General features: G+C 54.8%; 5 protein-coding genes and 1 non-coding gene across 6 annotated transcripts; 4 read left to right on the top strand and 2 right to left on the bottom strand.

The window, feature by feature from the left end:
- Positions 1 to 1,741: 1,741 nt before the first annotated feature.
- On the bottom strand, positions 1,742 to 1,835 carry MFIFM68171_t70. The gene is made up of 2 exons: positions 1,799 to 1,835; positions 1,742 to 1,777 (listed from the first exon to the last, which is right to left on the bottom strand). It is a non-coding gene; the product is annotated as a tRNA-Ile (tRNA).
- Positions 1,836 to 7,663: 5,828 nt separating this feature from the next.
- On the top strand, positions 7,664 to 8,454 carry MFIFM68171_03080 (uncharacterized protein; the record flags this gene model as incomplete). Its single annotated transcript, XM_071058502.1, has 2 exons — positions 7,664 to 7,670; positions 7,973 to 8,454. 2 exons carry the CDS (start codon positions 7,664 to 7,666, stop codon positions 8,452 to 8,454), a joined length of 489 nt encoding a protein of 162 aa, XP_070914603.1.
- Positions 8,455 to 8,818: 364 nt separating this feature from the next.
- Positions 8,819 to 11,222, bottom strand: SDA1 (Severe Depolymerization of Actin; the record flags this gene model as incomplete). Its single annotated transcript, XM_071058503.1, has 4 exons — positions 8,819 to 10,220; positions 10,273 to 11,000; positions 11,053 to 11,080; positions 11,140 to 11,222. 4 exons carry the CDS (start codon positions 11,220 to 11,222, stop codon positions 8,819 to 8,821), a joined length of 2,241 nt encoding a protein of 746 aa, XP_070914604.1.
- Positions 11,223 to 12,561: 1,339 nt separating this feature from the next.
- On the top strand, positions 12,562 to 13,845 carry MFIFM68171_03082 (uncharacterized protein; the record flags this gene model as incomplete). Its single annotated transcript, XM_071058504.1, has 1 exon — positions 12,562 to 13,845. The coding sequence occupies one exon, from the start codon at positions 12,562 to 12,564 to the stop codon at positions 13,843 to 13,845; it is 1,284 nt and encodes a 427-aa protein (XP_070914605.1).
- A 1,114-nt stretch (positions 13,846 to 14,959) lies between these two features.
- Positions 14,960 to 16,079, top strand: FAE1A (Feruloyl esterase B; the record flags this gene model as incomplete). Its single annotated transcript, XM_071058505.1, has 3 exons — positions 14,960 to 15,118; positions 15,179 to 15,524; positions 15,706 to 16,079. The coding sequence occupies 3 exons, from the start codon at positions 14,960 to 14,962 to the stop codon at positions 16,077 to 16,079; spliced, it is 879 nt and encodes a 292-aa protein (XP_070914606.1).
- Positions 16,080 to 18,626: 2,547 nt separating this feature from the next.
- MFIFM68171_03084 (KN motif and ankyrin repeat domain-containing protein 3) lies at positions 18,627 to 21,190 on the top strand (the record flags this gene model as incomplete). Its single annotated transcript, XM_071058506.1, has 3 exons — positions 18,627 to 18,967; positions 19,021 to 19,213; positions 19,271 to 21,190. The coding sequence occupies 3 exons, from the start codon at positions 18,627 to 18,629 to the stop codon at positions 21,188 to 21,190; spliced, it is 2,454 nt and encodes an 817-aa protein (XP_070914607.1).
- Positions 21,191 to 25,151: the final 3,961 nt, after the last annotated feature.

The raw sequence follows: 25,151 nt of genomic DNA on the forward strand, positions 1-25,151 counted from the left end.
CCACATACCTCAACGGTTGTGCGCCGACTGCTGCTGTCAATGGGCCGAGTAAACCCACTTCAGCTCCGACCGGTATAAGGAGCCTCTACAAAGAGGGACCATGCACTGCCTCCCCTCCAGGCTCTCCGGCGACTGGCACGGGAAAATTGGCTACGAACTAGTTGGTGACCAGCCGAGTTTTGGGCAGCCCAGAGTATCGAGACAGCAACTTGTTGAAGCGGGAAGAAGGCTGCGGATCCTGCGGAACCGACGGGCTTTCGGGGTGCCCTTGGCGCTGTCCGGTGTGGCACGGATGAGTTCCCAACGACCGAGATGCCGTTTCCCTACGCATCGGGTCGGGCAGTCGGCGTTTGCAGCCGCCGATGGGCGTTGCGCCCCGTCTCATCTCGAATTCAACGTGTCTCCAGCGATGCCCGGCCGTGGCTTTGCTTCAGTGGCCCCAGTTATCCCCAGGGGCTGGCCTGTCGGGCATCGCAGATCGGCCCTGCAGCGAATAGCTAAGCTTCACGAGCCCCCGTTGCAAAAATAGAAGCACCGCCAGAAGCTTGTGTGGCTGTTTCATCATCGTGCTGGGCTGCTGCGACTTTGCGGAGATTTCCCTTGTTCGGGATTCGCCCCTTGGGTGCGGTGCAGTTGGCGGCCTCCAGTAACCAGCATTATACGAATACTCTGATTGCTCCGCCGAATCTTGAGGCATCTCGACGGCTTTGTTTACCAATCCGTTTGTTGTGGAACACCAACACGGAATTTCCATGATTCCTGCGTAATTAAGGTTCTCGATAATCGCGCGCCGGGATCCTTCCAACCTCCAAGTTTGATGTTCCCTTTGTCTCGAGCTTCACTGCAAAACGGCCTCGTCCTCAATGCTTGCTCAACACACTACCAGAGTTCGAGAATCCCATCCCAACGGCTCGACAATTGCCGGGGGGCGAGGATTTCGTGTGGCGCTGCGTGTGGCATCCACTCAGAGGCCCTGGTACGCCACACAATGTCTGTGGCTGTGCTCCCCTCCATTGATCGACCGGATCCTCGGCCGTGGCTGACACCGGAGATCTGCCGCTACGTTGATGATCCAATGGCATCGCCGACAACTCTCGTGTACTCACTGAAGGATACCCTGGCATTGAGCAATGTACGTACAAGTGTCCAACCACCCCTATTTAACATCGCTCGCCATGGGTTGCGACGTCTCAGTTGTGAGCGCTCGGCTTTATTGATAGCGTCATATTGGAAAGCAATGAGACCACGGAATTTTGCTCTCGCCACGAGCCCAGATTATCCCACTGTGCGCACAATGATTCGTATAGTAGATCATCCATCGGCATTCGCCTCTTGACCACTTATGAGGGCTTGAGCTACCTTAGCCAACATTCTCCTTGCCACTCAAGGCTGGGTTCGGCAAACAAGGGATTTGCTGCATGTGCCTTGGTTGCTCCCTAGGGCGTCTAAGTCTAGATTCATCCTTAAGCTACTCTTAGCTTCAAATAGCTAGTGTCATTCAGCCGCAGGCTGGCATAGAGATGCCACGACAAACGAGTCGTGTAGGCACATAAACCAGTCAATGAGTGGGTTTCAGGGGTTAGGGAATTCCCGCGTCCCCCCTCGGTCCCGGTAGCGGAAACGCAATTGTGGGGTTCGGGCAAAGCGGTGAAACAACCCCCCCGGTCTAACAATCGCGATGAGCACTGTCGCCGTTGCTGTGAGTGCTCAAATGTATACAAATCGGACTATCAAAAATGAATAGTCCTGGCGGGGATTGAACCCGCGACCGTCGCATACCCATTACCCTGGTGAGGGGTATAAGAGCGAAATCTTAACCGCTAGACCACAGGACTATTTCGCGTTTCCGCTGATTGGTGGTGACACGCCGGATCTTTGACTCAAGGAATGCCGTCCACAAAAATGCGCTCTCTGATTCGCCGGCTCATGTCAGTACCCACATGATCACCAGCTTCAAAGCACAAAAGCACTGCCCAGCCTCTAGTGACAACACCTAATGCACTGTGCTGGCTAACCAGGAACTGGATCCGCAACGTACACGGTAAACCTGGCGTCATCATCCAGCCTAGCGACTCGATATTCTGGTATCAAGCAGTTCGGTAATACAAGATTAACAACTTTGGACAGCACGAGGATGAAGCCGTCAAGACTCAAGCCAACAACGCCCGTGGTATCCCTTGCCTCGTCCTAGACTTTAGGACGCTATGCTGTAGGATTCAAAGCGTGGGCATTAGTAGAAAAGATGATCAAGTTCCGTCTCTGCTCCCGAAAATAAGCACATGCTCGCTCGACAAGTCCCAAAAAAAAAAAAAAAAAAATCAACCGAACACCCCAGGTATTCGACTTTAACCAATCCCCCAGTCCCCTGCCTACACCGAACAACACCGTATAGCCCATAAGCGCGCTGCGTCATGCCCGCCTTCTCGTCGCAAGCAAGAACACCTAGCTGTCGAGCGGCAATGTGAACTGTACGGCTGCGGCCAGCAGGGATCTACTAAGAGCTTAGACTAATTAGGTGCACAAGGAGCACTGTGCATGTGGTAATTGACTGGTATACAAGAGACTACTAGCCTACAAGTGCTAAATATATGGTGTAGACATTTTAATTTGGCTTATGGGTAGATGGGAGGCAGGGTTCGCCTGTCATTTCTACCTTCACCGTGATTACTTTGGCTTTGTACTGTTTTTTGGGTTGGCAGTCAATGACATGATCATCCTTGGTTAGGTGCCATATATGTATGGTAGGTGAGACTCAACTAAATATTAATGTTTTCCTGTTGCCACCACAATGACGTTACAGTTGTCTGTGTGATGATAGAAACAAGAGGAAATCACACTCTCTCCCTGCTAAGAAGGTAGGGAAACCGAAGAAAGTAGACGAAATAACGGAGGCAAAGAAACCCCGGGGATACATTCACCAAACACGAGGATGTGCGCTCACAGAAATTTGGAGACGCTTGTGAAGAAGCAGAGGAGGGAGCGCTTCCATTCTCATCAGACTCGCAACCTAAAATCACAAACAGAGCTCTAACAGAAAATCAAAACAGTGCATGTCTACCGGGATGTTGTGCGCCCGGCACTTGCCAGGAGCCTCAAAACAGCATTTCGCATTTTCTCCCTTTCAGTTGGCTGGCCAGTGATCATATCTTGGTACACACGCAGTTCCTTCTTTACCAAGATGGCACAAGCAATCTCTACCACGCACCTGTCGACGTCGGTGAACTTGGGACAGAGGGCTTCCTCCATGAGCAGCTTCGTCTTGTCACAGCCACGCTCTCTCGCCGTCTGCTCCCACTTTACCCACCATCTCTGCTCACCATTTCCCGCCTGTCCCTCTACAGCTGCTGGAGGGCTATGGCTCTCCCGGTTGGAGTTGCGAGAAAGAAGAGCCTGAAACAATGAGCGTAGCATGTTAGGCGCGTGTGGAAACCGCTTCGTCGCGTCCAGCACGGCCTGGCGGGTGATGTCGACGCCGTGAGCCAAAAACACTGCCGTGGTTTTCTCTACGAAGCCTCGTACGGTGCTGCAGTTGTTGAAGAGAACCATAAGAGGAGTCTGGCCGGTGTGGTTTCGGTGATTGGGATCAGCTCCCTTCGGAAAAACGGCTCCTTGGAGAGCTATAGTGCCACGCTGGCTATAGGTCTGGTGCTGTAAGCTGGCACATAACTCGTGCAAAAGAGTGTTCCCGTCAGAAAAAACTACATCGGGATTCGATATTGCACAAAGTACTTTCGCCAGGCGGTCATTGCTGTGCCATTTCCCGTAATGATTCCGGAAGAAATACGCCACAAGTGGTTCTCCCGACGGTGTTGGAGTCTTAGTAGCGGGTCCTTTGCTAAGCAAACTCTCAAGAGCTGAGCAGCGCTTCTGGTTGTCATAATCGGACCATCTATCTCTGGATCGTGACAAGAAGATCTGGAGAGATGTTTTACCGTTGGACAACGTCTTGGTTGCGCTTGCGCCGTGCTTGAGGAATATAGGCACATATTCGAGTATTTCCTCTGGTTCATATCTCCGGGTGCAATGGTGTCATGCCTGCTTTCTTCTTTCGGTTTAGATCAGACCCGGCTTCAATGAGCAGGTCGGTAACAGGGCCATTGAATGCAAAGGTTGCGAGGGCAAGGTGAAGAGGTGTGTCGCCATTATCATCTTAGCTGGAGACATCGGCGCTTTTTCGAGGAAGCATGTTGACCATATTAGCGTTTAATAGCCAGATGAAGTGCTGATGGACCAAATTGACCCTGTGCGTCGACTTCGGCTCCGAACCTGAGAAGGAGCTCAATGCAGGCAATCTCGCCCGCTATGACGGCGTAGTGGAGGGGGCTGTTTCCTGCGTGGACTCTCGTGATAACAGGGATCCTGCAAACAAGTGCGAGTTAAACTAACTCGGTATTCTTGTCGATGACGGCTTGGTGAAGCGGTGTCTTGCCGTCACTATTTTGAAAATGCATCCCGAAATTGTCCGATGCCGGAATATGCTGCTCTGCGCTTATGCGCCCGACAGGCGGGTTGTTTGTGCTAAAGAGAACAGCCCATCACAGCTCCCTCCAAAGAGGGATAGTCGTGTAGATTTGGAAGCATGTTGCTTGTCCTGTATGATAATTTTATGTGAGAGTATACTGAGACGGGTGGAATCTCACCCAGATATTGCACTTTGAATTACGGAAAGACCCGGCAGAATTGCCATTGATATGACAGGCTGGCCCACGGGACGAGTGACAGGCTGCGAGTTCCTCACAGGACGCGAGGTCCTGTTGGGGGTTGGAAGAGGTTTGAGTGCGATATTTGGTGTAGCCCCTTTTGCCAACTGGGTTCGGTATGACCGCTCTCTATGTAGGAAGGAAGAGTGGTTGGCAGATTGAAATGCCCAGAGTATATGCCAGGGTGGGAGAGAATCTTACAAGGCAATAAACTCAAACTTGCCATTGACTAATGAAATGGTGCGGAAGCACACATCTACACCCACATACCCATCAAAACAAGGGGGGAGGGCAAAGGTGCAAATGCCAGACGGACGAGATAGACAAGACACGCCAGGCGACACCACTACAAATCGGGTCCATGCAGCCTAAACAAGGTCAAAACAACATGTGCAGATAATTAGAGCTCCCTTTGATCAGAAGGAGATCACTTTGCACGCAAAGAAAGCTCGTCAATTGAGCCTGCAACAGGTGTGGAAAAGAGTACTGAATTGATCGTCCTGTCTAAGGAGCAATAGCCAGGATGGCCCTATTTATTACTTATTAACTATGGTAAAAATGGACAATGCCGCGCACAGCAAAGTGGCGGCTTCCCCAACTCACTAAGTGCATAACCTGGGTAAGCGGCTAGTTCTGCTCATAATACAGCCTACGGATTTCGTCGTGAAATGACGTCCAATTTTAGGCCATGGTTGGGACAGCGTCCCAGAAATATCGCGATCGGTTGATGCTTCTGAGAGGCAGCCAGAGACAAAAATGGGATTGCTCTATGCCGGACGCATCACACACACATAGCAGAGAGTCGGTGGTTCGGTCGCAACTGGTAGGTTGCCTACGTCTCCTTACATGCCCATTGGCTACTACGGCGCCATATGTAAATCGGAAAGAGTCTAAAAACCCATATCCTAGAGGCTATAGAAATCAACGAAAGAAATATTATACCTACGTAATAGCTATTAGACTTCTATAATAACCCAATAACCTGGAATAACTATAATAGCTAGGAGTAACTACAGTGCTCCATACTGCGCTAGATTGACTGTGATCGCTTGGGATTAATTGCCCCTTATCGTAGTCGCGGTACATGCAAAAACCTTATACTTGTTACGGTACATGCAACCAGTGGGGCGAGTGAGCTCTGAGCCGGGCGGTGAGCGCTTGAGGTTTACCTAGGCTCCATCTGCCCAAAATAACGCGTACACCGAAACAATCACCCCGCCACATACCACATCACACTTTGCACCACAACTCTGTCAAAACAGGGCCAAATTGAACCATTTCGCGTGCATTCTAATGCCCCGTAAGTGCTCCCTCCATCTCTATACAATTCTTCAAGATCTGGGGGATCTGGTCTACCCAACGGTTAATTGAATCCTGGCTCAGCGCCTCCCAACCTTCCTCCGCCAGCTCCTTGACAATGGTATCCTCCCAACAAGGCCGTTTTCTTACATACTGTTTCGGTAACTGCCATGCTCTCTCTATTGGTACGAAGTCTGGGCTCAACGGGCCGTTTTCCTTCTTCCATTTAGTGACAACGTTATATCCTTTTCCACCATGACCAGAGTCGTCATCTTCCTCAAGAGCAAAGGAGTGCCCTGCCCGAAGCCAGGAGCCAACTACTGGCTCAAGGATTTGGTCCCGGTAGACTTGCATCGTCATCTTGCCATTGTTGTTGCTCGGAACGTTATACCAGACGAGATCGCTCTTGAAGTTGTAGCCAACGGCAGCCCAACAATGTAACCGTTGAAGATCCTTCTCAGCTGGGGTGTCCTTCTCGATTATACAGTCTGGGCAATATCGCTCCTATGGGCGCCGAAGGACCCAAATCTTCCCCTGGGGACCCCAACCAAAGTGGCACTCGTCAGAGAACCTTATATGGTACCAGTCCTTCGACTCAGGATACCTCTATAACATTACCCGGCTATATTCTACCCTTGTTTTCTTTGAACGGGAGGAACGGTACTGCTTCTCGCAAGCAATATAACGCCGGAAGTTTAGCTCTCGGACCGTACGGCGAACGGTACGGCCAGAGACCTCAATGTCAAGACCCGCGGCACTTGGAATAGCTTCCCAAGGAAGGGTACGGCCGTCAAAACCCCCTTGCTAGATACAGCGTTCAATTTGAGAAAGAGCCTCGCGATCGAGCTTCTTTTTCCGTCCCCGGGTATCAGGGTAGTGGTGCCGGGGGGGGGGGGGGGTCGTACGAAGGTTCGGTGCTGTAGCGTGTGTGGCAAGCCTGGCTATAATGCCTGTACGTGCCAGGAGATTGCAGAAGGGCCTGATTCATCTGTTTCTGATGTAATTGTAGTTGGTTTATAGTGTTTTTGGACTGCAATTGATGATAGTTGTTGTTGGGTTGTAGAGAGGCCACCGCTCGCTGATAATGTACGTTACGAGATTTTTTAGCCAGAGGGAGCTAGGTTTACCAGAGGGAGCTAGGTTTACCAGAGGGAGCTAGGTTTACCCCCCCCCCGGGCCAAAAAAATCTCCCCCGCCCAAAAAAATCCCCAAATTCCCCGGATAAGAGCAGATGCGACAGGCTTGGCGCTGCTTGCACCGAGCAATGGGTTGCAGCCACCCAACCACGACTTACCTGAACATGCAATGCACAGCTGCAACACCCAACCACGACTTCCCTGAAGCATTATATTTTGTGGGGTCTGGTGAAACTGCGTGCAATTATTCCCGTCCGCAACGCCTTTCGCTACGGATGTCAGACCTTGACTGAGGAGCTGGCTTTCGAACGCAGCCACTAGTCTTACCTGAGCATAAATAGATTCGAATTCTCCCCGTTGTCTTGAGATGTTGATCGCCTTTTGGCATCGCTACGCGCCGAGTGCTGCATGTCTTCTCATCTTCTGGTTTCTGTGCTGTATGATACACTCCCACTAATATGGCACCGCCCCCTGGCCGCCCAAACCCAGATAACGATAACGTCACCCCCACCACCGTGGCCGGACATCATGACCGGTTCGTCCTTTCACCTCTGCCTACCGGCAGTATCTCAGCCGGGTCTATTCTTCCTTTTCTCTCTTTCCTCTTCTTTTTCCTTTCCTTCCCTCCCACCCCGTTTTCTCTCTCTCTTTCTTTCCTTCCTTCCTTCCTTCCTTCCTTCTTTCTTTCTTTCTTTCTTTCTTTTTCTTTTTTTTTCTTTTTTTTTTTTTTTTCACCCATCCCACCTTCTCCTGGGCTCCAAACCGCACCCAAACATATCTAACTCCCATCAACTCGCAGCACCCTCTCACCCGTTGACGAACCAATCTCAACTCCAGACACCATCCCCACCCATCCACCGAACAACGCCGTGACGCTCGGAGACAAGCAGAGCGGGCAGGATGCCGCGTCTAAGCCTACCATCACCGCCACTACCACCACCACCACCACCAACGACGACGATGACGAAACCGACATTGAGCTCTCCCACGACACCACCCTTATCCCATATCCGGATCCAGACACACCGCTGTCACAGGCCGTTCTCCGGGGCATGTGCCAGCTGCCAGCTCTCCTCGACCTCCACGCACGCCTCGTAGTCAAGGTAGCAACCAGCCACGCAGGGACGATGCCCATGGAGAGGTTCGGCTCCGAGACACTCGGCCACCACCACCACCACCACCACCACCACCACCATACACGGGGGATGGAGATGATGCCTGTTGAGGAGCCGGGCGAGGCTTGCGCTAGCAGTTGCGCAACAGCCGGGGGTAGGGAGAGCGATCATGAACTCATTGGTGCCGACGGGAGGGTCCGCTAGTGGGTAAGGACCTACCTTTGTACCTTGTCTAGTAGCTTGGCGTGTTGGGTTACATGGTAAAAAGTAAGGTAGTTTGCCAATACAACTCCGTAGGTGACGGTTCCACTTTGCCCGTAGAAGCAGTGGAAACTTGCGAGATCGCTAATTGGGTAGCTTAGTAAGCAATGCTAAACTTGTACGGTCACGGGTGTGCTCACCACAAACTTAGCTACACGCGACTGATTGCCCCGAGACAATGCCCGGATTTCTTAAAACGGCCTGGGAACAGGGGGGAACCCAAACTTCCTCTGCTCACAGCAGCGCCCCGCTTTAACCACCAGACCAAACCTACACAGCCGGAGGACACCAACAAGCAAGGCCCCCATTACAACCCATTCCTCCTCCGTCCCCCGCTCTTACTCCTCGCAACGTGCGCCCTCAACGCCTTCTTGGTCTCGACCAAGCTCCTCTTGTGCTTTGCCCTCGCCTTGCCAACCGTCATCAAAAAGTTCTTCTTGCGCGCCTTCTCCTTGTTGGTCGTGCTCTTGCCCTCGGCCTCCTTCTTGGCCTTCCGGATGGCCTGCGTCGACTTGTGCTCCTCGCGACCGGGCTTCCCCTCCTTTGCGAGCGCGACCCGCTCCTCCTTGGTCGTCTTCTTGCCCAGCTGCGCCGGCAGCTCAATGTCCTCGGCCGTGAGCCCGTCCTCGATGTGCTTCTGGATGAGCTCTTTTTTGCGCTTTGATTGATTGCCCATAGCCTTGTCAATCTTGGCTTCGCGGCGCAGCTCGGCAAGCTTGGCGAGATCGGCCGGGGTGAGGATGGATGTGGTGGCCAGTTTGGATATCCTGTTGGCCTCGGCCTCGGCCTCGGCGTCGGCGCCAGCCCCGGTGTCGACGAGCTCGGGGGCTTCGGAAGAATCTTCTCTCCGTTGGCGTTTCTTCACCGGCTCGTCGTCGTCTTCCGACTCGGAGCTGACGTCGATCCAGCCCGTTGATGACTCGCTGTCGGTAGACCCAACCTCCCAATCGCTCGAGTTGAAGCCATCGTCATCTTCTTCCTCTTTATCTTTGACGTCCCCGTTCTCCGTCAACCCTTGCTCAACCCGTTTTTGCCTCTTCTGCTCTTCTTTGTACTTTTCGAGAAGCTCGATACCCTCGATGCCTCCCTCCTCTTCCTCGCCGAACTTTCGTTGCTTCACCTCTCCAGAGCGCAGACCCATGGTAGCGTCCTTCCCGCGGTACTTCTTTTGTAGTAGCTCGGGGTAGACTTCCCGGTAGAGAGACTGGAGACCCTTTGCCGCCATGACGACGCCCTTGTCCTTGCTTTTCTGATACATGACCAGATCTTGCAGGAGGGTCTCGTTCATGCAGAGAGGTTGCCGAAGCGCCACCTCTCGGATGGCATTGATGCCTGCAGCAGCCACCTCGGATGCCGATGCTTCCGACACGAATTCGTTGGCAATCTTGACTATCAAGGGTTCGATTACATCTGGCGGTACCAGGTTATGTGTTGCCTGGGCCAGCGAGGCAAGGAACGATGTGACGTTGGTTTGCTTGGGCGTTAGGTAACGGACGAACCAGGAGTAGAGAGAGATGATGGTGAGCTTGTGCAAGCCCACGAGTCGAGTCACCAGCTGCAGGACAAGAAGCTTGTTGTCGAGCGAGAACTTGTTCTTGGTGTTCTGCAGGTGCTTTTGGAACAGCTTCTCGGCGAACCCTTGAGGGTCGTGAATGAGATGCAGAGCTGAGAAGTTCAAAGGTGACGGCGCATTCTTCTTGCGCTCATGTCTGGATCTCGTGTTAGCTGGAGCACGAATTGGGCTCGGTGTGTTAGCCATACCGCTTGACCTTTTCAAGGGCCTTCTCGTACGCCTTGGCGCGCTTCTTTGTTTTCTTGTTGATTGTCCCCTGGTGTTTGAATTTCTTGAGGTCAACGTCCTCATCGCTCGAGTCGTCCTCTAACTCCTCTCTCTCCTTGTCCCCGCCAAGGAAGAAGCGGACCCCGCCGACGACCACCTTTTCGTTGTCGCTAAGGCAAGCCTCCTTCATGACGTCGCATGGCCTGGCGTCGGTCCATATTTGGCGGCGCCACAGCTCGCGAGTGATCCGCGTTGCCCACATTCCCTTGGTAGAGGTGCGATCCGACGTGACCAGGTTGTGCAGCACTGTCTGGATTGTCCGATTGAGGCGGTGGTTGGTCGCCTTAGAGTTCGATTCCCTGAGATCACTGATGATCTTGGTGTACAGTAGCGATCGGAGGGTCTTGCTGGGCGTGGAGATGAGGATTGGGAACAGTGTCGTCAGCAGGCTGGTCGAGTCGATCACGTCCTTCCTCCGCAGCAGCACCAGGCTGCCCACCACCTTTTCCCGCAAGTCCTTGTCGAGAGTAGCATGATGCTGGTTTAGGAGTTCCTTTAGATGTTCCGGGAATGGGGCGGTAACCTCAGGGTAGAGGTCGGCAACGTGGGCCACCAGGTCGACGAGATCGTGGAACTTTTTGATGTCGTCACTCGACGCTGTGGCGGGAGACGAGATGAAGATCTGCCGCTGCGCATCGTATGCCAGCCACTGTATGGAATTAGCCCGGTGCTCCAGTGCGACAGACGGAAAGCGCACCTACCTGGTCGTAGAATTCTTGGGCGTACGATCTGTGCGGAAGCTTCAATTAGCGATCAGCTTTAGTCCTAGGGCAGGGTGCGAGACGTACCGAGGATCTCTCCTGATCTTGTACTGCAGACTCACCAGGTCGGCCTCGACTTTCTCGAGCGCGGCGACCTTTCTCTTGACCATTTTGGCGGCGGCGTCTGCTGCTGGTTTGTTGTTCCGTTGTTAAATCGAGATTTTTTTCTTTTTTTTCCGGTCTTTCTCTCGCTGCAGATGTTGCTCCTTATCGATAAGAAGCACTTTTCCGTGGGGGCTTATTAGCGCTGCGGGGCTTGCAGGGGTATCCGGGAGGCGAAGCATTCCTTGTCCTCCTACTTCCCACAGGTACCGGGGGTGTGCTATACACAGGCATACCCGACCTTAACCAGACGTTAGCCGGAGGTACTTAGCTAGCCGCCGCGTCGTTCCGTGCCGAAGCTCCAAGCCGGCCCGTTCGCAGGTCCGGGTCTTTCACGTGCTCTGGCTGCATCCGTGGTTGTATACTACTATATTTAGACCGGCGATCACAAGTATCGAATCTTGTCACTCCGTCGACCCTGTACACGAGAGTGCTTGCGTACGGGATGCCTCACTCTCGGGAACTCGATCATCAGTGCACAGCGGATCCTCCCGGACATGCTACCTCACATGCAGCTCGCACATCGCGGGAATCACATCTGTTATGCGCATGGACTAGCACATGGCACCTTTCGCTCGGTGAGAAAGCAACGAGAAACCCTGTTCGGCCAAGGCGACGGTGGCCATGGCCATAATGACTTGAATTCATATTTGTCGGCCCCGACGAGTTAGGTACCCATGCGGGGCCATTTTTGGTTATGCACTCATGAGGGGGCCTCGGAGCCTTCGTCATCTGGCGCGTAGTGAACCGAGTCTATCTTCATTATGAGACCGCTTGGCCGGCATAACCGCAATACACATGCCAGCCTAAGAGGTTTCGTCTCGCTGATAGGCCACTCATTACTAAGCCATCCTTACGTCGCGACGGCGACATCGTGCAGCACCCGGCCATGGTCACAAACCGCGCTCATAGCTGCCGGCAGCCAACTTCTTCTCGTGCTCCTAAATTCGGCATCGCCGACCCAAGATGCCCATTTGGGGGATCTTCCGGCTTACAGCTTCGGGCCAAGATTCAAACACGCAACGACTGATGCAATGTCTGATGCAATGCTTCTCAAGTCTTGACCAACCGTGATGGACTAACAGAGACACCACGTCCGAGCCCTTGCATCTTACAACAACAACGTGCGATGCGAGTTGCGTTGCCATGCCGCGCCGTCGAGGGCTAGTGACGGGTATAAATAACCTAACGCTGCTGTTCCTCCCCTCGGCTCTCAAACCCAACCTACTAGGCTCCAAAACAAGCCGTTCGTTTATATTTTTTGACGCCGCACCAAACTTGTCAGAAGCCCACCGTTTCACTATCGTTGATCGACAAACCCAACCAATCCAGTTCAAAGAATTGACAATGCGTACCCCAACCTTCCTCGCCATCTCCATCCCCGTCCTGGTGGTCTCGGCGGCGCCCGCGAACACGCCCAACGACAACGCAGCGCGCTCCCCAGACGCCAGTGCTCCGCCCGTTGGCGGGCCGCCCTTCTCGTCGTCCGGCTCATTTGGCCTTACCGGCGCCGGAGTCGGCAGACCCGGATTTGGCGTTGGCTTCCCCGGCGGTGGATTTCCTGGGCCTGGATTCCCCGGCCCCGGGTTTCCCGGCGGTGGTTTCCCCGGTGGTGGTTTCCCCGGTGGTGGTTTCCCCGGTGGTAGTTTCCCGAGGCCTGGTTTCCCCGGCCCCGGATTTCCCGGCGGCGGCGGCGGCGGCCGGTATGGTTTCCGGAAAAGAGATGGCATGGCCCAGACCGAGGATGGAGGTGGCCATGGAGATGCCGCAGCGAACTGCCCCGCCTCCTACCCCCTCCTCATGCCCAGCACCCCGCCGTATCCGTACCCGGTTACTCTGGCAAAGGGTCACCCGCTTAATGTAGGGTTCATGATGTCGCCCGCGATTGCCAGCCACGGAGGAGATGCTGGTTCCGACGGATCAGGTGGTGGAACTGGCGGAGCCGGAGACACTGGAACCGGAGGTGCTGGTGCTGGTGCTGGTGCTGGGGCTGGTGCTGGTACTTCCGGGGACGGAGGCACCGGAGCGGGTGGTGGCGCTGGTGCTGGCACTGGTGCTGGTGGAGCCGGAGGTGCTGGCGCGGGTGGCGGTGTCGGGGGAATTGGGGATGCCGGAGCTGGTGCTGGTGCCGGTGGCCAGGGAGGTGGCGTTCAAGGAAGAGACGACACCGAGGCGGCCGGAAAAGTGGATGCCGGCCATAGCACCGATACCAAAGATGGCGGTAAATCATACCCCGGCCCGTGCACCCTCATGGTCGACATGACCAACCCGAAAATGCAAGTCTGGGGCGGGGCAAAGGTGAATGTCTACGCCCTGGACGGACCGGCTCAGGGGGCGTTGGTCGGCACCACCATGATCCAGAAGGGCGTCAAGGCCACAATCAACAGTTTTGCTTGCCGTCCCCAGATGTGTTACCGGTTGGTGGTCGAGGAGGTCGGTCATGGCGACGCCAGCAGTCATGGCGCTGCCGATGCCGGCACTGATGGTCATGGCGCTGTTGATTCCGGTACTGATGGTCACGGTGCTGGCGATGCCGGTGCTAGTGGTCACAGTGGGGCTGCGGGCCACCAGGTGCAGTATACTCAGGGAAATATTATGGGTATGGGCTTAGTCATGAAGTATGGGTGCTGAGGAGGGATTGGGGAAGCGGTTAATAATTGGGCGGGGTCTTGATACAAATGTGCAAGTATTGATTGTTTGGATCTTCGGTTCTACGAGGGTCATTTATCGAATTTGGATATCCGACCATGAATTGTTATTTGCTACGGGCCTTCAGATACAAAGTCCAGGTTTCCTGTTGCTTTGTTATGAGATTTAAAGCTGGAGGAGGCGAGAATTGCAACGGAAGAGTAGAAATTCACGCACAGACAATTGGATTGAATGATTAAAATCTGCAGAGGTGGCTTTAATCGAGATTGAAGCCTTGCAGGGCTGCTGGAGGCACCATTTTCAGGGAGACGACTCAGCGTGTGCTCGCTATAAAAGACATCAACTGGATCATGTCTATGCCGAGAACCATCTCCCGCTCGAAGATGCCGAAGACATGTCGCGCCACCTGTCAACATAAACCTGCTCCGTTCCCCGCTTGGAAATCAAAACAAATGTTGGGTGAGACGTTGCTCAGATCCAACACCTCGATCGAGGACCCCGGAGACACAGAAGCGTTTCCGAATGTAGCATAGCACGTTGATGTGCCAGCCCGCACTAGGCGGTTCACGTGAAGTCGTGGTGTCTGCCTGTCTGGTCCGACTTGCAAACGTCCCAATCGCATCTCCTACTTCTCCACCGTCACATCGATCCAGTTGCCGACACTAGCTGCCGATTTGCCTTGCTTCTCCAACTTTCCCCGTTGGGGTTACGATATGTCTCTTATATAAATCTCCAATCTTGGGCCAAGTCCGCGGCTCAACCGTTGGACGTTGCGTCGTGGCATTTACCCGCCTTAGCCGCACGTTGCGACGGGGGCCGGCTCCCAAACAGGAAAGGGCGCTTGTAGCTTCCGACGTTCCTGCATATCCTGTCTTTCTCGGACAGTTTTAACCTGCCGATTCCCATTGCCTTGGACGGTGTAGACGTGGTGTGGAGAGGGCTTGGCGTACCATCCCCCCTGGGTTGAGCGGCAACCCAGCGTTGACGTCTTAGTATATATATCGCCCTAAGTCAGTGTGCAGCCGAAATGAAGCATCGACACGGCGACGCCTTGAGTTCCTGGTTTTAGATCCAAGTGTTGCGCGATTCTCTCATCATGGTAGCTAGATCATTCCTTGGCTTTGTGGCCGCGGCAGCAACAGGCCTCTGCGCCTCGTTGCAGCAGGTTAGCAACTTTGGCAGCAATCCTACCAGCATCCAGATGCACATCTATGTGCCCGACAGGTTGGCCACTAATCCACCCATCATTGTAGCGGTAAGAACTCGGATGGGACCGCGTCCCGGTTTATTGAGGGTCACTGACTCGGGCCATTAGCTGCATCCCTGCGGAGGTACTGGCCAACAGTGGTTCAGCGGCACTCGGCTGCCTTCTTACGCCGATTCCAACGGTTTCATCCTTATCTACCCCAGCACGCCACACATGAGCAATTGCTGGGACGTGCACAACCCGGCCAGCCTGACCCACGGCCAGGGCGGAGACGCGCTGGGCATCGTCAGCATGGTCAACTACACCATCGACCGGTATAGTGCTGACCGTGCACGTGTCTATGTCATGGGCTTCTCGTCCGGCGGCATGATGACCAACGTGATGGTGGGGTCGTATCCTGAGGTTTTCGAGGCCGGCGCGGCCTATTCCGGCACGCCCCACGCGTGTTTCCTTGGTAAGTGTTTGCGCCCCTAGGATCCCGCGTATCAGAGCCCCGGGGGATGACCAGGAGGAAAAACGTGAAGAGCAAACAATCGGGATCTGAGACGGCGCCCGTTTGTTTGCTGCATCCGTTCCTCCCAATACCCCGGCGAAAAGGGGAAAGAGGCGGCTGATAAAAGCTTTCTTGGACGCAGGTGCCCCCTCTGCCACACCGTTCAGCCCCAACCAGACCTGCGCCCAGGGCCTTCAACACACGCCGCAGGAGTGGGGCAACTTCGTACGCAACTCGTACCCCGGCTATACCGGACGGCGGCCGAGAATGCAGATAACGCATGGGTTGGCCGACTCCCTCGTGCGCCCGCAGTGTGCTGTCGAGGCGCTGAAGCAGTGGTCGAACATCCTCGGCGTCGAGTTCACTCGAAACGTAACCGGCGTGCCGTCGGCCCAGTTCACGCAGCAGATCTACGGCGACGGGACCAAGCTGCAGGGCTTCTTTGGGCAGGGTGTGGGTCACGCACCGTCGGTGAACGAGCAGCAGATGCTGAGATTCTTTGGCCTGATCAACTGAGATGGTGCGCCCCATCGCGCGGAATCTAAAAGACAGATCCGAGCTCGAGTTGCGGTAGGAAGGAGGGGTGTGCGGGGCCGGCGGGCGCGATCAACGGCGCAGCCAGCGCCTATGTTAGCCAAGGTAGTACTTCGGTTCTGATTCAGTTAGTGCAAGCACCAGAAACCGAATGCAATGGAGTAGCGTCTTAGTGTACTGTAACACGTACCCGCTTATTGCCGCACATGGATTACCAAGGGACGGCGCGCTTCCGTGGCACGGCGCGCACGAAAAGAGTCGCACTGCAGCCTTCAGCGGCTGGACATCTTTCGCTTGAGGTGCTTCCTACCTCCCTACCTTAGTAACTGAATGGAAATGACTGCAACCTCACGGAACGCGGAGCTAACCCCTCGCTCCCAGCTTCGGTCCGCTGTGGCACAGGTCGCGCACCACGCCGTCCCCTACCTGATTGATCACTGATCAGGGCCCATCTGGAACGTGCACTGAGGTGCATCTGAGGGATGGTACCACCTCACGGCGGATGAAACGAAACCTGAGCAGGAAAAAAAGATCCGAAGAGCGGATTATTCCGCCATCCGATCTGGGAGAAAATGAATTTCAGTGCTCTGGAAGGCTGAACCAGGGATTACCCGAAGTTGCATCGTCTTGTCGAGTTTGCGGTAATGCAGAGGTGGAACATATTGGATTGCTGTATCTAATTTGGGAGCATCTGCCGCAACGATTTTCTGCCGTGGCTTCCCCATACATGTCTCGGTCTCCCGCGCGGCTCGATCTGATAATGGCTGCGTGGCTCGCAGATTCCCGAGCGAACTAATAGGCTGCGTTGGGGTGCGTTGTGTTTAGGTGCGTCTTCCTAAGACTTGCCAACCCGGATCAAAATGTCTGAGTCGTCCACTAGGTAGGCTGGCACCTCGGTCAGCAAGGTCGAAGATTTCGACCGGAATTTGAATTACCGGAAGCCCATCTGCCAGGCCAAACAGTTAGGAGCCAAGTGTTACCCGCATCTTTAGTATCTTTATTGACGGCACCTGAAGGTGCCTTAGGTAAAGGGAAGTACAGTGTCTTATCGTGATGCCCAACGGAGCCCAGGTGACCTCTAAGCAGGCGGGCGATAGCAACCTGCTGATTGCCGGCACACACCACCACCTCACGAGCCTCATCGGAGGCCTACTGCCGGTTTCCCCAGCGCGCGGTGCCATTGCTGCGCGGGAAATCAAACCATCCAATGGTTGTCGCCGATTACCGACCCTGTGGTAACATTCCTGAGATAACACCACTTGATCAATCGTAACATCCTTACCGCACATGCAGAACAAGGTTTCCTCTAACTGCACGTTCCGCGCTCCAGATAGACGGCTGCGGGCGCGGGAGGCTCGACAGGCCGGTTGCGCGCCGGCTCGATCGCTAGAGATGCCGGAGTTGGCCGATTCCGCAATCCTCTCTACCAGAAACACCAGGCGGAAACCTCCGGATCACGGGCGCAGCTTCTGCTGTCGACGGCGAAACCGACTCGGCGTCGCCGTCACCACTCTCCAGCGAGCCGGTTCGAATGCCATCGGTCATTCCGCCGCTTTGTCGCTCGATAGACACCATACCGCGTTCAGAGAAGATGCGAACAAACAGATGATATAATGCCCCGCGGCATAATGCACCATACAAACTTCCAGAAACGAATTGTGGGCAGGCAATATCGCGGCGTATGCACGGAAGCCTTCTAGAAGGAAGTTCTTCATGCGCGCCGAGCCGCGCCTTGTCTCATCAGGTCGCCTCACAGCCCGCTTCCTATTCTCGGCACGCGCACCAGGGCGCGTTGTTCCGGGTTCGAGGCGGATCTGCATTGTACCGGGGGCTCTCGAGGTTGGCCCGAGTTTACACGTCACGCTACCCCACGCGCCGCCAGCAAAGAAAGAGCCCCTATGCATTGCGACACTCCTTCATGGCCGCTGGCCACATGGCTGACGGACAGGATAGCCGCCCCCCATTGGTCAAGGACACCCCAGGGTCGCAATGTTTCAAGAGGGCGTCCATATTTCGCGCGGGCTGTCGGAATGTGTGCCCCTCCGCTGCTTGAGCGGTGGTGGGGCGATTGCGGCACAGGGGCGTGTTGGGTGCCTTTTCCACGCAGGGGCCTGTTTCTACAGCATGCACCGAAGCTGCGTGGAAGCTTTAGAGAAGCCTATTCAGGATCGACGTTGCATCCGACTTTTTATACTTAGTGAGATACCTGCGCCGCCACCAAAATCCCCCGGCAATCTCCGGTCCCCCACCATCACGCGAAGAATGTCAGCCCCCCCCTCCCGTCTTCCGCCATCGCTGCATCCGCACCCGGCCATCGCCAAGTCATACTATCCGGCCGGTTTAGAGGTGCCTACCGAATGTCCTGCAGCCGGTACCCGCTCGTCATGGAGCCAGGGGGGGGGGGCCTGTCCAGGAAAACGGCAATACATATCTGGGGGGTGTTAGCGCAGTCCATGACAAAATAAACACTCGGAATTGCCCGTTGACAGACGGGGAAGACGGGTGCTATCCGATCGAGTTATCGGCATTATGCCTGCGGACATCATGACTCGGCTCCGGCCAGGACAGCCTGGCATCGTCTATCTCGACGCGCTATATGGTGGCCATGTCGACGAATACCACCGCGTGTCTTTCTCGTTGCACCCTCATCAGCCTTGCGGTGCCGATGCTGTCTCAAAAGCGCGTCCGTTCGAGATGGCGTCTTCGCCTGCCGCCGCCAGCCAGGGACCGTGGCCTTCCGGATCGCGGATTGGACGGCCGCCGCAGTGGACCATTTCCCGATCCCGCAAGCTTGCTAGGCTCTATCTCTACACGACGCTCTCCATTGAAAAGATTATCAAAGTCCTCGAAGACGAGTCTTTCAAGCCAAGGTAGGATCACAGTGCTGTTCGGCAGAGATATGAGGGGCTGAATCGAATACTAGGAAGAATTCGGCGCAGAAGACAATCCACAAGATGCTTGACAACGACCCTCGATATCTACGGCCCGAGTCTCGGATTGAAATGACGCAGCGCCTAAACAGCCTTTCCATGTCCCCGACGCGTCGGAAGAGGAGGAAAAAAGAGGCCCCCGTCCAGGCATCGCCCCCAGAGTTGACGGGCCCCGAGTATCTGGATGTATGTTGTCGAGAATAATGGGCCGGAGCGAGGTGCTAACCACGACGTGAGGAGCAGAAAGAAGCGAGTCTCCCTACTACCGATGTCTCCTCTACCCAGGGATCGAGTAGTAAGGCAGAAGATGCCCCATGGTTCGAATATTCGGGATGTGGTGTCTCCTCAAACACTCCTCCGGGACATAACCGATCAGCGGCTTCATCTGGAGGCCAGAGGCAAGAGAGAGCAAAGTCACAGGAGAAATGCGTGATGGACTCGATCATCCAAGATGTAAAGAGGCGAGTGTCTGATTGTTCCACGCATTACGCAGCTCAAATATCGACGTTGATCGAGGAGTTCACCATCTCCTGTGTCTCGGACGACGAAGATTCCCCTAGACGCCGACCATCAGTTTCCCTAAGCGGAAGATCCGACCTAGGCGAAGCTGCCGAATCCGATACAGTCTTTGAAATCTCCGAGGCCTTTCCAGAACCGGGGTTTGCGCTTCCAGGAGACTTCCTCAGTGCACATACCCGGAGTTGTGCTGATTTTCCAGGTCAGCAACATGGGAAGCGGGATTGTTGGTGCTCAATTGCAAAAGAGACATCCGCTGACGATGCTTCATGGCTGCTGGAGACGGGTGAACTGAGCGAGCGTGCCAAACATGTTCTTCAGCACTCCTCACCGATCGATGCCAATATCCGCGATAGTTTTGGCAACACGCCGCTGCACTTGTTCGCCGCCTTGGAAGGATATCAAGAAACACTTCTTGGGATGGCGAACAGCTGCAGCAATGACAGTTTACGGGCGGTGAACACTGCCGGCCAGACTTTTCTTCATCTTCTTCATCTCGAATGGTTCTCTGACCTCTCGAGCGCGTCATCCCCCCTGAAACAGCTGCTAGCGCACATCCGAGGCTCCTGTCCAGACGTCGCCTACGCAACCGACGTTTACGGCCGCAACTTTTTTCACCGTGCCCATTCCATCGTCCGGGACCCGGCAGCTCTCGCTGCGCTTATCTCCCCGTTCGACCTCACATTCGCCTCTCGCCGCGATGCGTTCGGTTTCAATCCCGTCGCCAACGCCCACGGAGGCAGCGAAGGCCCCTACATCCCTCCCCGCCGCATCGGGAGTCTCTCCCCTCCGGTCGAAGACCTTGCAAAAGCCAGCCGCAGCCGGCCCCGGTCCTCGGCCGACGAAGGCTCCTTCCTAGCCTACCACGCCCGCCTCGTCCAAATCATCCAATCCTCCTATAACAACCCGCACGTGGAAGACGCCGAGGGCCGCAACGGCCTCCACTGCCTAGCAGAAGCAATCCTCAACCAGCAAACCATGGACCGCCACGTGCAAGTCCAGCGCGGCGTCCTGGCCACCTCTTCCGGTCGGCCAAGCCTGAAACGGAAGCTCGATTCCAAAGACAACTACTACCTCCCAACCGCAGCGGGGATTCCCGCGTCGACCTCATCCCCGCAATCCCCGGCGCCGCCGTCGAGCTCCCCAGAGGGCACGCTCCCGACCCGGCTCCGCCACCTGCAGGGCCTCCTCCACCCCTCCATCAACGTCGACGTGCACCACTACGACCGGCGCGGCACGACCCCGCTCATGGCCTTCATCGAGCACATACCCGACGACCAGGACGACAAGGCCAAGACGCTGCAGGCCATCGTGGAGACGCTGGTGCGCGCGGGGGGCCGGCGGCTGGTGGAGGCGCGCAACCGGCGCGGGGAGACGGCGCTGCTGCTCGCGGCGCGGCTCGGGCGCAAGGTCGCGCTGGCCGTGCTCCTCGAGCAGGGCGCCAACGTGCGCGCCCGCGACGCCGACGGCCGCGGCGTCCTCGAGGTCCTGGACGAGCGCGTCGGCGGCGCCCGCGCCCGCGGCGACGTCAGCCTCTACGCCCGCCTCGAGGCCTGCCGGGTCCTGCTGACCGGTCGGAGGGATTGGGGGGTCGAGTACAAGGTCGGCGTCGTCGGCGAGTGGAGGGTTGGGCGGAGGCGGGGTTGATGATGTTTGGAAAGGGGGAAAAAAGAAAAGAAAAGAAAGAAAGAAAGAAAAAGAAAAAGAAAAAGAGAAGGAGTGGAACTATGGATGGGTTGGGTTGCGATAATAATTTGGATTTGCAAAGGGGGGGGGGGGGGGGGGGGGGGCCAAATGATTGAGTTGTTGATAATAGTTTGGATTTGAGGGGGGTGCCCCAGGGTAAGAACGAGGGAGGGAGGTTCTTGGATTACGAGGACATATAGATGGTTGCGATTTTAGTTCTGGAGGCTTGGGAATGAATGATGTCTAAGATGTATAAGCAAGGCTCAGAAGAAGCATAATTGTCTGGCGGATCATTATCAAGAGCACAGGGTTGAAGCTGGGATAAGCAGACGTCGAGCTTGTTATTCTCTATTCTTTTGCATGAGTTATGAATCAGCTATGATATTTTACCTTGACGCCAGAATGACAACGAACGACGTAGGGCATCGAGCATGTTCCTGTTATCTAATTAATTGTCTGTCTAGAGGCGGCCGTATCACTGAGCTGTGGGTGCCGCGACCTCCGAGCTTATACCTCACGATAGCAACGACAACGACCATGTGAGTGATGACTGAAGGCCCGGTGGATAAGAGAAGACGGGAAGATATGGAAATGGGAAAGGAGGAATAACGGCAATGACGATAAGCAACGGCCATGATTATACAGAAAAGGCAGTGTGGAATGCAGGCGGTTACTGGGGCTGGGAGGGGGATGGGCGGGAGTGATTGGGTACTTTTACTATTGACGGACATTTTCCGGATTTGCGGTACTGAGTGCTCGATTTCCTGTGTTCTCGCACTGGTGCGCTGACAGTACACTACGGTTCGCCAAGGTGGCCAAGGTTAGATCCATATCCCCGAATATGATTAATTCTACGTAGCGTAGCATGGGCCCGCTGTTAGAACCCACCAGAGAAAGTATGGGTGCCACAAATACTCATCCCTGCCGCGCTAGGATTATTTATCCTTGGGAAAGATGTAAGAACCCGAGTCACCGGACTTCTGCAGGTAAATGCTGTGCAAGGTTTGTGCAATGTTTCTAGGTCACACGTGGAACTTCGGTTGCACCGGGCCGCAGCAGTCAATGCAAGAGGAGAAATAAAAGTGACTTTATTCCTACCACTTAGTACCCCTAAAAATGAATAAAAAATAAAAGTAACAGCTAGGACACAGAGAAGTGCCTGAAAACGAGCGCATACGATGCAATGGGTTTGACGGGTGCTGATTGGAGGCTTGCGAATTACTGCGTGGGACTCGAGATACGAGAGCGAACTTGTTAGAAACAAAATGAGGGGAAAAAAGGAGATATAGCCGAGCGTGATTGAAGAAATTCCAAAACGAATTGCTGCCGTGTGGCTAACGAGAGTTGTTCGCCTCCGTTTCCCCTGGGGTTGCCCTCGCTTCGGGTACCGCTACCGCGTGGGTGGGGGTTGTGAGATTCAGAGGAGTGCCTGTGCGACGATAGATCCACCTCTGACACCTGTCGTCTCTTCGCAGATGCGGCAGGGGGGACCTCAGAGCCCCACGCAAATCCCCCCACGCCGACGAGGAGAGTTGTGGAGATAAGCCGGCTATGCCCGGATCGACTCGGCGGGGAGTGCAGGGCGAGAGATGTTGCGAGGATTATCAGAACTGAACTAATCGTCATAGTCTTGGGTGCTCTAATGCCGCACGGCCATTTGGTGTTCGAGGCACACAATTCACAATCGATGCCGTGGGCCGTTTTCGGAAGATGCCTTATACTCCAACGGGGAGGGCGGGTATAAATCATGTTGCCTACCGACAGGGATGTGGTGGATAGTCGCAAGGAGCATGACAGGGAATTGTTCTGGACGCTACGGGGCCATGCTCACAGGTGTTGTTGCGGGGTGGCCGCTCTCAATGTTTGGGGCCAGAATTAAAGGCTGCATCAAAGCTGGCAATAGCGTCCGCTGCCCTCGCCTTGTAGAACTGCATGCATGCACTTGGGTGCGGGCGAATTTCGGCGTCTAGCACTCGACCGTAGAGTGTGCCATCGTCGAGCATGTCCTGTTCCAGGAAGCGGTTGAGCTGGGAAACGCCATTTGGGTGTGCCAGGCGTGGGGAGCCGGAATCGGGGTGGTCCGAGCGCCCCAGTGTTACAGTGGATGCCCCGACAGTGGCACGGTGGGAACTGGACTCGTGCCTTAAAGATAAGAATCCGATTAGCTGTGAGATCAGATACTACAAGAAAGAAGATGATAAAGAGAATTTTAGGCACGCCTTAAAGAGTTGGAACCTCGAAAAACAAGTGGGTTAGGCTTGATCTTACAGTTGTCTCGCTGAAGCCCCCCCCCGAGGTATGTATGCAGAGCCCTGCATGCCGTGAAGATTCTCTGAGCCAAGAAGAGAATAAGCAAATGAGACGGTTCTAAGTCTTCGTAGCTGTAACGAGGAAGCGTGCCTCTTACCCTGATTTCAAGCAACGAGGACATAATGAGAGCATTTATATAGTGCAATGGTACTTTCCCCTCGTGCTGGCTGAGGCTCTCTCGAGTAAGTGTGACCTGGAGATGCGCTGATGCACCTGCATTACCCGAACGGCAAGACGTGGACATCCATCCTTGTGGTGCCCAAGTGGATGCCTTGTGGTCCCCAAGTGGATGCCTTGTTGCCCGCCAATAGGATACCTATAAAATCGGTCACCACACGAAACGCCGAGCCGACTCGATGTCTGTCCAACCACGATTGCAACTGAGCTCGCTCCAGAAAGCCAATTGGTTCGCTGGCTCACTTTCTCGGTTTTCTCCATGCATATTCCACTAAATTGAGCCGGAAACCGAACCCCACGCTGCTTATTCACAAATGCCTACGTGTACGTCACAGGGGAGAACGCAATGCTCAACACCTCCTCCGGGATACGTAACGTTAGCGCGGCAAGGGGCCCACTGTTCGGCTACACTATACTATTTCCAGCAAATACTAACAGTGGGTCCCTTGCCGTGCTAATGTTACGTATCCCGGAGGAGGTAAATTGAGTCCTAAGAACACACTTTACCAATCATACGTGGAGGGAGCGTCCGTTGCAGTCGCCTGCGACGTATAGAACCACCCACGAGGATTTCAAGCCACAACCCTCTTCAGCCCCCTCCCCTGAACTGCGATGTTTTTGGCGCGGAACCCCGGACACTATTGTACGGTATAGTACAGCACGGCAGAGTGGAGTAAGTGCGTAGTGTACTCCGTACAACACCCCTATTCTAGGACCAACCCCACATTCCCAAATCTCCATCATACCCCGCGCCCCCGTTTATTAGGTTATCCGGACTGCACCATTGTGTGCACACTGAGCTGATAACCGATCCAACCACACCGAGCGCAAACCATACCGCCGGCGCCTCCTATGACCCCTATGCCTCCCGTACCACCCGTGCCTCCTGTGCCTCCTGTGCTTCCAGTGCTTTCTGTGCCACCTACGCCTACCGGAGATTCGCGGGTCGCGATCTTAGAGCTGGTTAGACGCGACATTCGCATTTCCTCCAATCTAGTGTAGAACTGGTGATTCGAGGTCCACCCCGGACATTGTGTTAGGATGTGCGATACTTTCAAGGCACCGAGACTGCAGTTCTTGGATCTTGCTCCATGGAACGGGGTCAGGGTGAAGGCGAGTCTGGAGGCCTGATTGACTCATTTCTTCTCTGCTTGGGCGAAGAGAATCTGATACAGAAGGGCTCGTTTCTTTTTGTTTCTTTTTTCCAGGATTGAGGGGGTTCATGCAGTCGGCTTGCATTTTTTTTTTTTTTTTTTTTTTGGGAAAGAGACTGTAGGAAAGGTCTTGCCACACTGTAGTGGTCTGTGCACCTACACACATAGGTAACCCTAACCCTTCTGCCTGTTGCCCTGAGCCTCGGGACTGAAGGAGCTTAGGGTGTGCGCCAGAGTTCCCGTTGTGACCGCAAAAAAAAGTGTGACAGAGATAAATCTGG

The sequence above is a fragment of the Madurella fahalii genome (assembly GCF_045866475.1).
Source record: "Madurella fahalii IFM 68171 DNA, scaffold_2, whole genome shotgun sequence".
NCBI lineage: Eukaryota > Fungi > Ascomycota > Sordariomycetes > Sordariales > Madurella > Madurella fahalii.